The 13,926-nt window shown below is 39.6% G+C and overlaps 1 protein-coding gene across 1 annotated transcript; it reads right to left on the bottom strand.

Annotated features, from left to right (window-relative positions):
- Positions 1 to 859: 859 nt before the first annotated feature.
- On the bottom strand, positions 860 to 13,414 carry MEPE (matrix extracellular phosphoglycoprotein). The gene is made up of 4 exons (XM_052642052.1): positions 13,361 to 13,414; positions 9,160 to 9,213; positions 8,122 to 8,214; positions 860 to 2,326 (listed from the first exon to the last, which is right to left on the bottom strand). The coding sequence occupies exons 1-4, from the start codon at positions 13,412 to 13,414 to the stop codon at positions 860 to 862; spliced, it is 1,668 nt and encodes a 555-aa protein (XP_052498012.1).
- Positions 13,415 to 13,926: the final 512 nt, after the last annotated feature.

The raw sequence follows: 13,926 nt of genomic DNA on the forward strand, positions 1-13,926 counted from the left end.
AAAGCCTTCCAGAATTCTGCTTCTGTTTCTCATCAGGAGGCTTAGGGCTAATTTCCAGAATGCTATCACAGGCCATTAGCTGGGAAAGCATCTACACTTAAGGCCAGAAAAAAGAAATAGGCTTGAGATGATTGGACTCAGCCAATGAATAGTACCTGCCAAAGTAAGTTTTTATCTCGGTTTTTCATTTGTGTGTCTCTTTCTTAAATTCTCCCTCTTTCCCTCCTGCAAATGAGTTGCGTCAGGAAGTAAAATTTTTCTAGAAGAAATTATAAACGTGCCACAGAGAAAAGAGCACAGAAGGACATGCAGCAGGATATCTTTATTAGAGCAGAGGAGGTCAGAGGGAAAAGGAAATACTGGCTTGAGCAGAGTGGGATGAAGGGAGGCTTTCAAGCTCAGTGGATTAATTTTATAGCACTACCTTTGCCAGAGGCAGAGCTCATCTTGTTGAGTCTTAAAGGAAGCACCACAGACAACAGACTTTCTCATAGGTCATTTAATTACAGATTATCATATAAGACATATTGTTCTTCATATCTACAGAGCAAACAACAAAGGGTTTTGTGATACAACCTATTTTTAAATGATACCTATTCAAATAATACCTATTCCATGAATCCTTAATGAATTTTTTCCTTAAAAAAGCATTGTAACTTTGAATAAAATTTCATAAAGCATCATGAGGATTTCATACTACAACCATTAAGATAGCAATAGTTCTCCCCAGGAGGCCAGATCTCTTGGCTTATTCAATTCCTGACTCTGTCCTTCATCTGATCTGCTATCAAGTGGGCCCCCTTGATACTGTTAAGTCACTGATGACTAAGTGTGCAAATCTTCATCCTGCTGGGAATTTCTAGTCACCATCACTCTCACTGGAACTGCCACTGTCAGACGACTCACTACTGTCATGTTTTTTAGGGGGGCGAAACCTCCTATTGGAAAGGGAGTTCCTGTAACCCCAGGTGCCTTTGCTTTGTGACCCACCCTTGTTTCGTGTATAATTATTCTGTCGGTGGGGCACATAATGATTTTTCCTGCTGTGTGTTATTATGGTTCCCTCATTATTGGGACCATTGTGGGAACTTATTTCATTTTTAATTTCATTATCAAGACCACGAGAAGGAATGAGCTGGCCCTGACCTTTGCTCTTACTGGGAAATCTTTGTTTTTCCTTTGAGGGCTCTTGATTTCTAGTAGAATGTTCTGTGCTTTTTCTGCTGCTACCTTTGCCATTTTTTGGAATTTCATTGTACTTAGTACTTTCAGCTCCATCGCTACCGCCATGTTTTCTTTTGTCTTTTGAGGGTACATGCGGGTAGTGAAACTCTATTTCCCCTTGATGCGCATCTTGGCTGCCGCCAACCACTCTGTTTCCTTCTTGCCCAGGGAGTTTCTTAAAATCGGTGCCACCTATGATGTCATTGGTGCCCTCCACTAGGCTTACATCAGCGGTATTTGCCTCCTGGGCTGTTTTACCCCTGGTTCCAGTAGTTTTTCTGCCATTCCTTTCTTTCTCTGGGATCTCATTGTAACCTGGCCCTTTTGCATCAGGACTGGTGGTCTCAGTTTCACTTGGGCTGGGAAGCTCTGTTTGAATATCTGTACCTTCTCGGTCAGGATCAATAGCATCTCCTTTACCAGAAATGTCCTTGAAAGGTGGCCCATCTCCACTGAAAGGAGAGAGATCATTATCTCCTCTCCCTTGAAGATCAGGGTCACCACTGCCCTCAAAATCACTGGGGATGTTTTTTACTTTGGGGAGCTGTTTTAGACGTTTCATGTTGTGTTGGATGAGGTGGGTAGTTTTGATTTTTACCGGAATGTTCTGGGCTTGGGAATCTCTTTGGTGATTCTTAAGTCGTGAGGGGGCTTTAGCATGGTTGGCATCTGCTGGAAGTTTGCCTAGGACCTTCCTGGGTTTGTTCTCTTTGTTTTCTTCCCCCAAGAGTTCAATCACAGTCCCGGGCTCCATTCTGTGGTACATGTTATTTCTGATGAGAGCTGCGCCATATCCTTCTTGGTTGTGTAGTTTGCGGATAGCACTGTCTCTGTCCTCAGCCCCACGCTTCCCAGTCGATTCAGGATAAATGGACATCTTTAGGTCACTGTGGGCATTTTCTTTGCTACTGATACTGTAGTCTTCATTCATTGACTGTTTATTTCCCGAAAGATTTTGAGATTTTGTGCTTTTGTTATTTTCATTGGTTCTAGGAAGAAACAAGTCTTCCTCTTTTTTCTGGGCGATGTTTTCTTTAGGTGCTGGCTCTTGACTTCTCTTGCCAGAATGGGGAAGAGCGATACCTTTGTTTTTTTCTTCCTGCTAAAGTGGAATTTTCAATATAAAGTGATTATTTTATGTTAAACTTTTAAAATTTAATAATTCTTAGGCAATACTGTTTAAAATCCCACCAGATACTTAATAAAAAGAGTCTTTTAACTCAAAAGAGATTTGTTGGTAGAGATAATTTTGAAATGGCCAAAGCAGGTTTCACAGAAAAAGAAGAATGAACAAGGCTTTAAGAGTGGGTGAGATTCAAATCATGAAAGGAAAATGGTGACACTATCCTAAGAATAAGTAGAGTATTCAAATGTTTGGAAACAGGAAACATTTGAAAGATAATATGAATAAAACTATAAGGCTGGAGTAGAGAAAGTCAAAGAGAATGGTAAAAAGCAGAATCCTAAAGAAGAGAAATAAAGTTGGAAATGTAAATTAGGGCCTGATTTTAAAGGAGGAGCTGAATTTAAGGAAGACAGAGCATGGTCCTCACCTTGTGACCTTGAGACATTTCAAGTGAAATGGAGTTCATCTTTCAAACATGATTATTCCCTCTCTCTCATTCTCCCTCTCTCTCCGCCTCCCCACACCCCTATTCTCTCTCTCTGTATTGGCCCTGGTCTTCAAAAATATTTTCCTCTCTTCTTTTTCCTTTTTATTTATTTATTTTTTTTACAGAGGATATACAAATAGAAGAATGTAGGTAATACTAAGCTTCTGGCATTCAAACAAAGGATCTTGCAACAACTGTTGGTGACCCTAGTTATTGTCTGAAAAGGTAATCATTATCTTTACTTTCTTTCTCTTTTGTCATGTAATAAACGAAATTAGATAGTCTAGATCAGTAGGTTTCAAATTTAGCACTTATTAGAACTGTTTAGAAGGCTTACTAAAACAAAGATTGTTGGATTCAATGGCCAGAGTTTGTGATTCTGTAGGCTTGGGGTGAGGCTCTAGAATCTGCATTTATGACAAGTTCCCAGCTCATGTTGATGCTGCTGGCTTGTAACCACACTTTGAGAACTACTCTTCTGGATCATAAGTTTAAGTAGTCAAGGCCCAGATAAGAAAAGCCCCTGAGAGAATAATGGGATGAAAAAGAGAGTGGAGAAGAAGAGTGTTTATGCTTGTGCCTCAGTTTTTCCTTTTCAGGAAGAAGGTCTGTAAGGATGCTGCTTCATAGATAGCACCTTACCAACCTGAGGTACAGTCAAGGTGCAAGAAGCTTGAACAATGTGGTCAGGAAGAAGAGGGACTGAGCTTGATTTTGCCCAGTCACTCTCTGTGGCACAGGCTAGGTATGGAAGCATCTGAGAGTTTTCAGGAGCTCACCAGAGGGAGTGAAGTGGCTCTGAAAGGAGCAATGTATTTAGATGGAGCATATATACCAGGAATAATGTGAGACATATGCAGACAAAGAGGGCTCTACTTTGTCTATGAGATCCAGGAGAGGCTGAATCCCCACTGTCCCCTCCATCCCCCTAAGACTGTACTGTTTGGTCTTAAGCTATTGTAGCCAGTGACTTGGCAGGGCAAGCAGTATTGTCCCTTCCGTGTCTGAGGATGCCATGACTTCCTCTCCACTATTGTGTAAGCCATGTGTGTACATATGGTATATGGTATATAGTGGATTAGAGAAGGAAATGGCAGCCCACTCCAGTACCCTTGCTTGGAAATTCCTATGGACTGAGGAGCCTGGAGGGTTACAGTCCACGGGGTTGCAAAGAACTGGACATGACTGAGCAACCTGGGCACCTGTAGCAGATGGTGTTAAGCCATACCTGACTCCCTCGTATGCATGCTTGACATCTTAGGGGGAGATGGCAGAAGTGAGGATCTGAGCACTCTTATCCAAAAGAGACTGAAGACTTAAAGATTAGATAAACTTAATTTAAACAGGTTGAATTTAAATTAATTTCTGCATACTCCCTCCCCATTTATTAACACATGGGTAGGAGCTCTTGAGCAACAGAACAATTATAGACAAAATAAATGGCATACTTTCCCGCCACCTCAAGCTTGTAAGGTGAGCTAAAATTTACAACACTACTACATAAACCTTTGAACTGGTGATAACATGGAATCAAAATAAGAGATTTATTGAGGGACTGAGACATATTAGAAGTTGGGCTGGTGTTTTATGTTCCAGGCAGTACCTGATGACTTATTAAATGGCAGAGGTAGTGGTCCTACAGGGTTTATGAAGTGTGGGGGTGATGTGGTGTCTCAGAGACCTCAGATTCAGTCAGAGTTTGCACAGACATACAGACTGTCAGAATTTCAGGCAGGAGAATTTGGTTTTATTATATAGAGGATGGAGAGGCAGTGATGTTGTATGAGCAAGAGAGTAACAAGGAGGAATCAAGCTAAGAAAGAACAGTTAGGAGTCTGCTGTAGTGTCTAAGAATGAGAGGTAATCACTTGGATTAGAATTATGCCAAAGAAAAAAGTTACAAAGAAAAACCTACAGGTGCCCAAATAGAAGAAGGGTAAATGGCAGCCCACTCCAGTACTCTTGCCTGGAAAATCCCATGGATGGATGAGCCCGATAAGCTACAGTCGATGGGGTCGCAAAGAGTCAGACACGACTGAGCGACTTTTCATTCTTTCTTTTCTTTAATAACTAGAATGTTGACATGCAATAGTGAAGGCAAGACAAAAGATACCTTTTATATTAGACATACTGCTGTTGAGAGACTGTAGAATCTGAGCTCCAAATGCAACATTCAGTTAGAGACAGAGTTGGGTGTCCCAGCTTCCCAGCCCACATCCTTCACACATATGACCTATGGTCAGCTGGTCTGTCCTGGAACATTTTATCAGCTAATTGCTTGTTACTTTTCATGTCAGATCATTTTCTTAAGGATATTCTAATTTTTTTTCAATTTTTTTTTAACCTGCAACCAGTAACTAGTATTGCTTTTTTCCTGATGGAACAGTCATTAAGGTTATTTCCTCTTTCATGTACAACCCTTCTGGGAAAGGAAAGGTTTCCTCCATATTTACTGAATGCTTTGTCTTCTCCAGGTTGACATGTGCAGGTCGTTGTTATTAGGTCACTAGATTCAGATCCGTCCTCAAATAGGAATACTGTTCTACTTGGAAGTCTGCTGACTTTTATACATAAATCTTATTAACGTTGGAGGCAGAGGGTAATTGTCAAGATAAAAATGATTTATCGGGGTGTCTTCTATTCTTATGAAGCTGGCTAATATGAAGTATACAAACATTTCAATGTGTAGCATTTTTAAGATATAATTTGAAATTACTTATTTTGGGGAGTTATTATTTACTAATCTTTTATAGTGGCAGGTATATTCTGAAAATAAGTAAGGTTTTCTCATGAGGGAAAATATAATAGAAAAACTTTATAATGAGTTATTTCAGAATAAAAAGTATTTTAAACATTTGATTTAAGACGTTGTATCTGGGAAAGTTTTACCTGGACATCTATACTTTCCTTTGCAACCAAGTTCATTAGCTCACTGCTAATAGAAACTTTTGAGTTAAACAGGTACACTATAATAATCCCTTCTTAATTTTTTCCCTTTCCTATTCTGAAGGGGGAAGTTTTGTTTTATATTTGATGCCTTTACTGCTTTTGAAACAGTAACATGTATACTAATAACTGTAAATTTCTTTAAAGATCACACAGAGTTCTCTTATTAAAAAGTTAAACAACTTCTAAATTGTGGTATAAGATGGTCAGTCATTTTGCGTTTGCTTATGCCAATTGACTTCTGATTGCATTCTTGATTGTATGATGGTTGAACAGCGAACACATCCATTGGCCAATCTTCTTTCCTATATTCTGCTTTCCTATCTCCATGCCTTGGCTCACATTATTCTTTTCATGGAGAATAGTCTCTCCCACACAAATGTTTGCTCAAATCCTACTCATTCTCCAGCTCAATTATTTCAAATATATAGCTTTCTGTGAGTACCAGTTTAGGAACTAATCTTTTCTACTCCAAGCCCTAAAGCATGACTTTTGGGGGTACCACTCAGATAGCACTTTCTTTTTCAGGTTATAATCATTTTTGTAAGCACCTTTTATTCTTTTCTAACTCTAAAATCCTGGAAAGAGTTAAGTTTTCTCAATCATTTATCTCATATAATATCTTGCACAATAGGAAGCACTCAACATATATTTGTTACAACCAGTAAGTTTAAAAGGCACTGAGTCTCAGAGATGTTAAGTCTTAGAGATGCATTTAAAGAATGGCTGCGATCCAAAAATCTGCAAGCAATAAATGCTGGAGAGGGTGTGGAGAAAAGGGAACCCTCCTACACTGTTGGTGGGAATGCAAACTAGTACAGCCACTATGGAGAACAGTGTGGAGATTCCTTAAAAAATTGCAAATAGAACTCCCTTATGACCCAGCAATCCCACTGCTGGGCATACACACCGAGGAAACCAGAATTGAAAGAGACACATGTACCCCAGTGTTCATCGCAGCACTGTTTATGATAGCTAGGACATGGAAACAACCTAGATGTCCATCAGCAGATGAACGGATAAGAAAGCTGTGGTACATATACACAATGGAGTATTACTCAGCCGTTAAAAAGAATTCATTTGAATCAGTTCTGATGAGATGGATGAAACTGGAGCCGATTATACAGAGTGAAGTAAGCCAGAAAGAAAAACACCAATACAGTATACTAACACATATATATGGAATTTAGAAAGATGGCAATGACGACCCTGTATGCAAGACAGCAAAAAAGACACAGCTGTGTATAACGGACTTTTGGACTCAGAGGGAGAGGGAGAGGGTGGGATGATTTGGGAGAATGGCATTCTATCATGTATACTATCATGTAAGAATCGAATCGCCAGTCTATGTCTGACGCAGGATACAGCATGCTTGGGGCTGGTGCATGGGGATGACCCAGAGATGTTATGGGGAGGGAGGTGGGAGGGGGGTTCATGTTTGGGAACACATGTAAGAATTAAAGATTTTAAAATTAAAAAAATAAAAAACTATTAAAAAAATAAAGAATATTGGGCAGAACAAAATAACATTCTGAAGGAAAACTACTTTTGTGGGGAATGAAGCCAGATTTTGGAAGAAAAAAAGTAAATAGTCATTTTGCTGATGGCATTTTAAACTGTTTCTAGCTCTTTGGCCAATGAATTTACAAGAAGGGACTGAGTGAAAAGAAGTATTGTTTTATTCCAGTGACAGAGCGCTTATTCTTTCTCTTCTAAGCATCCTGACACAGACAGTGTCATTTGTAGGATTAATTTAAGGGACATTAAAATGTGTCGCTTTTTCCTAAAAAAGGTCAAAATTATTTCCTTCTAATCCCTTCCCCCATAAGAGCATATGATACCGGATGTCCAGAAAACCTCCTTATAAAGGATCAAACTTTTCAATGTGATGAAAAGCAGAGACACTACACTGCTGACAAAGGTCTGTATCATCAAGGCTGTATAGTATGTGTCTTCCCAGTGGCCGCATACAGTTGAGAGAGCTGGACCGTAAAGAAGGCAGAATGCCAAAGAATTGATGCCTTTGAATTGTGGTGCTGGAGAAACTTTACTTTACTCAGAAGCAGTAACATGAAAAACTCGTGGGTGTCTGGGGCCCACCAGCATCACATGTGCTATGGCAGGTCTTGAAGCAAGGCAGAGATTGGGCCAGGGCATGAGGTGGCCTGTCTGTGTCAGGAAGACTCTGGGACACAGAGGTCCCTAGGGGGAAAAGGACAAAAGCACCAGCCAGAGACAGAAACTCCAGACCAGACAAAAGTAAACTGTCTCCCTTACAGTGTCTGCTGGTGTTGATCCAGAGCTGGCTCAGGATAAGGATCACTGGGATTCGGCTTACCTTCACATCAGTTTGGTTTTTCCTTCCAGACAAGGTGGAAACATGCTTAAACATATAATACCCATGTTTCTCATGGTGACCCTTGTACGTTATCTACAAAAACACAACATTGTATTAATGTGGGTTTATCTCTTACTTAGAAGTTTTATGGCTCTCTCTTTAATAGTACAAGATATTTTAAACTCCGGTGAAGTCTACTTATGCATCTAACAGGTGGTAGTACTTCTGATAACCACAGGGAGGCGTATGTCAGCCAGTTCCCGAAGAGAGCAGCTTGTTTCTTTCTGCCTCTAAATCGGTTTTCCTTGACGATAAGTATCAAACAGCTCTCTCCCCCACAGAGTGTATCAATTTTACTATCAAATTTCAATGAAAATGGAGAATTGGTAATATTTTCAGATAGGAGAAGGCAGGGGGATGAGGAGAAAGGCAGATTTTACGGTATTCATGCTGATGTCAAATTGGCAAAATTCACAGCATAAACATTCAGGCTCTTAAGCTTGTAGTTTTTGCCTTTGTAATTTTAAGCTAAGATAGAGAACAGAAGATTGTTAGTTTTTAGAACAGAATTTTCTGAGACTGCCAGGAGAAACCCTACTAGGCAGAAGTAAACTGCAATTTGGTGACATGAAATGCTGAGAGTTCTTGTTTAACTTTCTGGTTGCATGTGAAAACTAACTCCATGTACACAGAATTCCTCATAAAGACTTGTTAACTCACTTCCCTTTGTTTTCTCCCTCATTTATTACTTTGTTCTCATGTACATGCATGGGAAAATATTGTTTGCTAATAGCAACATCCTAGAATTTTATCCCTCTGAAGGAAGAAATGACATGAAGAGAAACAAGTTCTCATTCAGAAGGCTTTTTTCTTTTATATCACACATTGTGTGAATTAAAGTGCCAAAATTAAGTTGTGTAATTTTCCATTTCCATTCTAGGTACACAGGGATATTTTGGCAGTTAAAAATTTCCCCATATTGACTTTTCTCTTTATAGAGTTGGAAGAGGTGTATTTGAGAAGAATAATTCTGTTTACCCTCTGTTCTTCCACACAGTCTTGCTTCGTTTTCTCAGCCTGTGGTTTCAAAGTCTGAAAGGAAACAAGAAATAAAATGTCACCAAATATTTCTTCTTTCATCCATTTCTTCAAACAATAAATGTCTCCTTTGTTTTTCTCTCACTCAGTGCTCAGTGCTCACTCAGTCGTATCCAACTCTTCGTGACCCCACGGACTGTAGCCCACCAGACTCCTCTGTCCATGGAATTTTCCAGGCCAGAATACTAGAGTGGGTTGCTATTTCCTCCTCCAGGGGATCTTCCCAACCCAGGGACCAAACCCAAGTCTCCTGCGTTGGCAGGAAGATTCTTCAGCGTGCCACCTGAGAAACCCTTTTCTCTCACTGGGTTATTCAATGTTGAAAATCATTCTGACCAAAAGAAGATGGGCGCATACAGCACATTTGTTTCCGCATTGAAGGAGGGTGCTGACCTTCCTTCCTAGAGGGAGACAGTGCTGTCTCTACTATAGAACCTCGTTCAGTGCGGGAGAACAGCTGAGTTGGGAGGGGTGGCCCGCCACGTGAAAAAGCTTAAATGTCATTTGTATCCACTGAAAAATTTTCCCTGGCACACTGGAAGTGTTTGGTATCTGTGAACTAAAATCAGAGTTGAGTGAGGTGTGGATTGTATGTGCATTGATTGTGTAAGTTCAGTCATTGCTATTAGAATTAGGATATGATGCTCCTGATGGTCCATCAAGAGTGAAACCGCAGCCTGGCACCAAAGGAGAAGGAGTATACTGGAAAGGGGACTTTATTGTTGCCAGTCACCTGGGCAGTTTTTTTCTTTCAGGGAAAGGGAAAATGACATTTTGAAAGATTATATTTTATAGAATGTGAGTTAAAGAATGACACTATGAGCGATTAAGCTTTCCATTACTTCCACTATCAAAAATCCAGAATTTTACCTAAAAAAAAAAAAGAAAGAAAATTACTTTTTTTTCAATTTTATAGTAATTTTTACCCCCTAAGGGCATATTTTATAATTCTACCCTTTATTGCCCCCTCCTTTTGTTGGTTCTTATGAGATCATGTGCATATACATTTAGAACATTGTATTATTCCTCAGAAATATCAAAGGAGCTTAAATAGTTCTGGAAGTAGTGCTATAGGAAAGAAAAAATATTGAAAAATGATATAGGTACCTATGAAGCAAAAGAAAGAAATGACAGTTTGGGGTATTCAGTATCTTCTTACAGAACACACACGTAATGTGTTAAAAACTTACATGATAGTATAGAGCACCTAAATATAGTTCACAATAATAAATCACGAACTTATAACAAAGTGACCTCTTACAAAGTCTGTATGGTCTTACTACATATTGATGATTATTAATTGAATTGCATGGCCCAACAATCATATTTTACTTTTTCCACTTAAAATTTTGTTTTTGAAGGAAACAAGAATGTTACCCCTAAATATGCCTTTTAAAAATGTGAACCACTGAAAAAGTCTCGTTTGAAATTGTTACAATATTGTTTCTGTTTTCTGTTTTAGTTTTTGGCCAGAAAGCTGGTGGGCTGTTAACTCCCTGACTAGTGATGCAACCTGTACCCCCTGCATTGGAAAGCGAACTGTTTACCACTGGACTGCCAGGGAAGTCCCCTAAATATGCCTTTTTGACATAAAAATTATTTTGAGCTGAAGGCAATTAAGAAGTAGAACATGTAGAAAAAGTTTCCCTTTTTCTGCCTAAAGGTAGGGAATAAATTCTTCTTTTACTAGAGACAATCTCTTATCAGTCTAGAGATGGCAGAGAGGAATACACAAACAAATCTTGTTAAACTCATCCTCAGTTCAGTTCAGTCTCTCAGTCGTGTCCAACTCTTTGCGACCCCATGAATCGCAGCACACCAGGCCTCCCTGTCCATCACCAGTTCCTGGAGTTCACTCTAAACTCATGTCCATCGAGTCGGTGATGCCATCCAGCCATCTCATCCTCTATTGTCCCCTTCTCCTCCTGCCCCCAATCCCTCCCAGCATCAGAGTCTTTTCCAATGAGTCAACTCTTCGCATGAGGTGGCCAAAGTATTGGAGTTTCAGCTTTAGCATCAGTCCTTCCAAAGGAATCCCAGGGCTGATCTCCTTCAGAATGGACTGGTTGGATCTCCTTGCAGTCCAAGGGACTCTCAAGAGTCTTCTCCAACACCACAGTTCAAAAGCATCAATTCTTTGGCACTCAGCTTTCTTCACAGTCGAACTCTCACATCCATACATGACCACTGGAAAAACCATAGCCTTGACTAGACAGACTTTTGTTGGCAAAGTAATGTCTCTGCTTTTGAATATGCTATCTAGGTTGGTCATACTTTTCTTCCAAGGAGTAAGCATCTTTTAATTTCATGGCTGCACTCACCATCTGCAGTGATTTTGGAGCCCAAAAAAGTAAAGTCTGACACTGTTTCCCCATCTATTTCTTATATATTAGGTGGGGAAACTAATCTTAATTGTCCTAATTAAGGAAGATAAGAATTATCTAATCCTATCCTGTTTGTCCTGTCAATTCTTCACAATATCTTATTACTTTGTCTAAATGGTATTAAAAACCTCCTGCCCTCATCATTTCTTTCAGTCCTCATTCTTTTGTGAAGGCTTCCATGTACATGTCAAATTATTTAAAAAATTTTGTGTTCTCTTCTCCTGTTAATCTCTCTTTGTTGGTTTCATTTTCAGACCCAGCCAGAGACCCAAAGAGGATTGAGGAAAACCTTTTCCTCTCCTAGAGTTTGAATTTTGATTATATTTCCGGAACATAAGTAAGTGGCTCAGTACACACTGATACCCCTAATCTGTAATTAAATAATTTATATAATTACCCAAATAGAATCCATATCTGGAAGAAAACATCACATATAGCTATTTGTAATTCCAAATTTGCCTCTGTATCCTTGCCAAACCTCTCTCACTTGAAATCTGCATCCCCTCCTCCTCCCACACCCCATCCCCGTCCACTTGGCAGTTCTGCCCTTGAACGTGGCTCTGAAATGGAGATGGCCTTGTTTCCTTCAGAGGAAGAAGACTGGCATCCTCTCTTGACCAGTGGTCAGTGGATTGGTGTTGACATAGCACATTTACTGGAAAATGGTCAGAGATACCGCTCCAGCTGTTCTTTGGAATGTGTTGCTCAAAATAGACCCATCCTCAGCGGGTGGGATTGAGCTGGGTCAGCAGGACCCACTCCATCCTTCTCATGCCTGAGCACGTGCCTCTGTGGCCCTGACTAAGCAAAGTCAGTTCTGTGTATTGGGCCCGGCAGATGTCTATTTTAAGCCATACGCACTCCCACAGGTCTGCTGGAGTGTGCGTGCTGAGAGGGGACCTGTTTTCTCAACTCCTGCTCTCCCCAGCGGCTGGCATGGGTCGTGCTTGTCAGTGGTTGCTTACCCACTCACTCAGGACCTGTATGTAAGTTCTTCTCTGACCACAGAATGACCACTTGCTTCCACGCTCCTCCAACTGAAAAGGTTACCCTGAGAAGTTAGGATGTTTTTCAGACACTATCTTATGAGCACTGTGTCTCCTTGGCAGAAAATATCTGTAACTCTCAGCATTTTCATAAGACAAGTTAGTCACATCCTGAGTGTTCATCTGGGTGAATCAAGAAGCAAAGACACAGAAGGAAACTGGAGCTTGATTTGGGTTAAGCTGTGGGGAACTTCTTTCCATCTTTAGCCTCGCTGATGAAGAGAAAAATCACTAGCAGGATCTCACAGTGTTGGAATGTTGCAAGAATTACAGAAAAGCTCGGTTCCTTTGTGTAGTCTTGCAGTTATACAGGCTAGTTGCTTAGCCTTAGAGCATTCAAGTCTAACTCTTTCAGATTTTGGTAAAATACTGAGAAGTTCTTTTGACATGTTACAATTTGAGAATATTTTTGCTCATTGGCATTAGCTGACTGAAACACTGTGGATGGCTATTGGTTTTCTTGAAAATATTCTTTCTGATGCTTCTCCAAAGGCAACATGTGGACATCTTATAATTCTTCTTACATGTTCATTGAGGGCCTCCTTGGTGACAGACATTTGTGCCAAGTGTTGAATGCTTCCTCTGTGTTTGGTATTTTATTGTAACTGAACTAGGTAAGTGCTACTAGTTTACAAAGATGTTGCTTAAAGGAAAAATAGATAAAAAGAGCAAGAGATTATATGATGTGCAACTGAATTTGTAAATGCTTACTGGTGCTGCCAGGGTCAGGCTGAAAAGGAGCAGTTCCAAATAGAAGATTCGCATCTTTGAGAATCTCTGTAAAAAGACAATAATATTTTACCCTAAAGTATTGCCAGTTATGAATGGTAGCCATAAGAGTAAATAAAATACAAAAATCTATGCAAACATCCATCCCCTTAGCAGTCTGTTAGTCCATTTCCTTTTGTTTAAAAAAAACTGTATATAATTTGAATCTAAGTGTAGAAACTTTAAAAGCTTTCATATATCTAATCATTCCAATGTGAGTGTGAAAACTGTGCAACATTATTAAAACAATATAGAAGTAAATTTATAGATATTTATTTACTCTATTGTCAGCCCAAACTTTTCCCTTTTGTTTTTAGAGAGAATTTAATTGAATTATTTATATAATTCAGAATAATATTAAGCAAAGAGTTAGTAAACTTGAAGATAGATCAATAGAAATGTAGTTTGAACAAGAGAGGGGAAAAAAGATTTTTAAATGACCATTTTCTTTTAGCCCTTTGTAAGTGTATTCAGCTTACTCAGGGACCTGTGTGATGGTAGCAATGATC

This window comes from Budorcas taxicolor, chromosome 6, assembly GCF_023091745.1.
Source record: "Budorcas taxicolor isolate Tak-1 chromosome 6, Takin1.1, whole genome shotgun sequence".
NCBI classification, from domain to species: Eukaryota; Metazoa; Chordata; class Mammalia; order Artiodactyla; family Bovidae; genus Budorcas; species Budorcas taxicolor.

Coding starts and splice junctions, on each gene's coding strand:
- MEPE (XM_052642052.1), bottom strand. CDS start 13,414: ATGCGAATCTTCTATTTGGAACTGCTCCTTTTCAGCCTGACCCTGGCA. Junction 9,214..13,360: donor GCCTGACCCTGGCAGCACCA/GTAAGCATTTAC, acceptor GTTTCCTTTCAG/ACTTTGAAACCACAGGCTGA. Junction 8,215..9,159: donor ACTGTGTGGAAGAACAGAGG/GTAAACAGAATT, acceptor GTGTTTTTGTAG/ATAACGTACAAGGGTCACCA.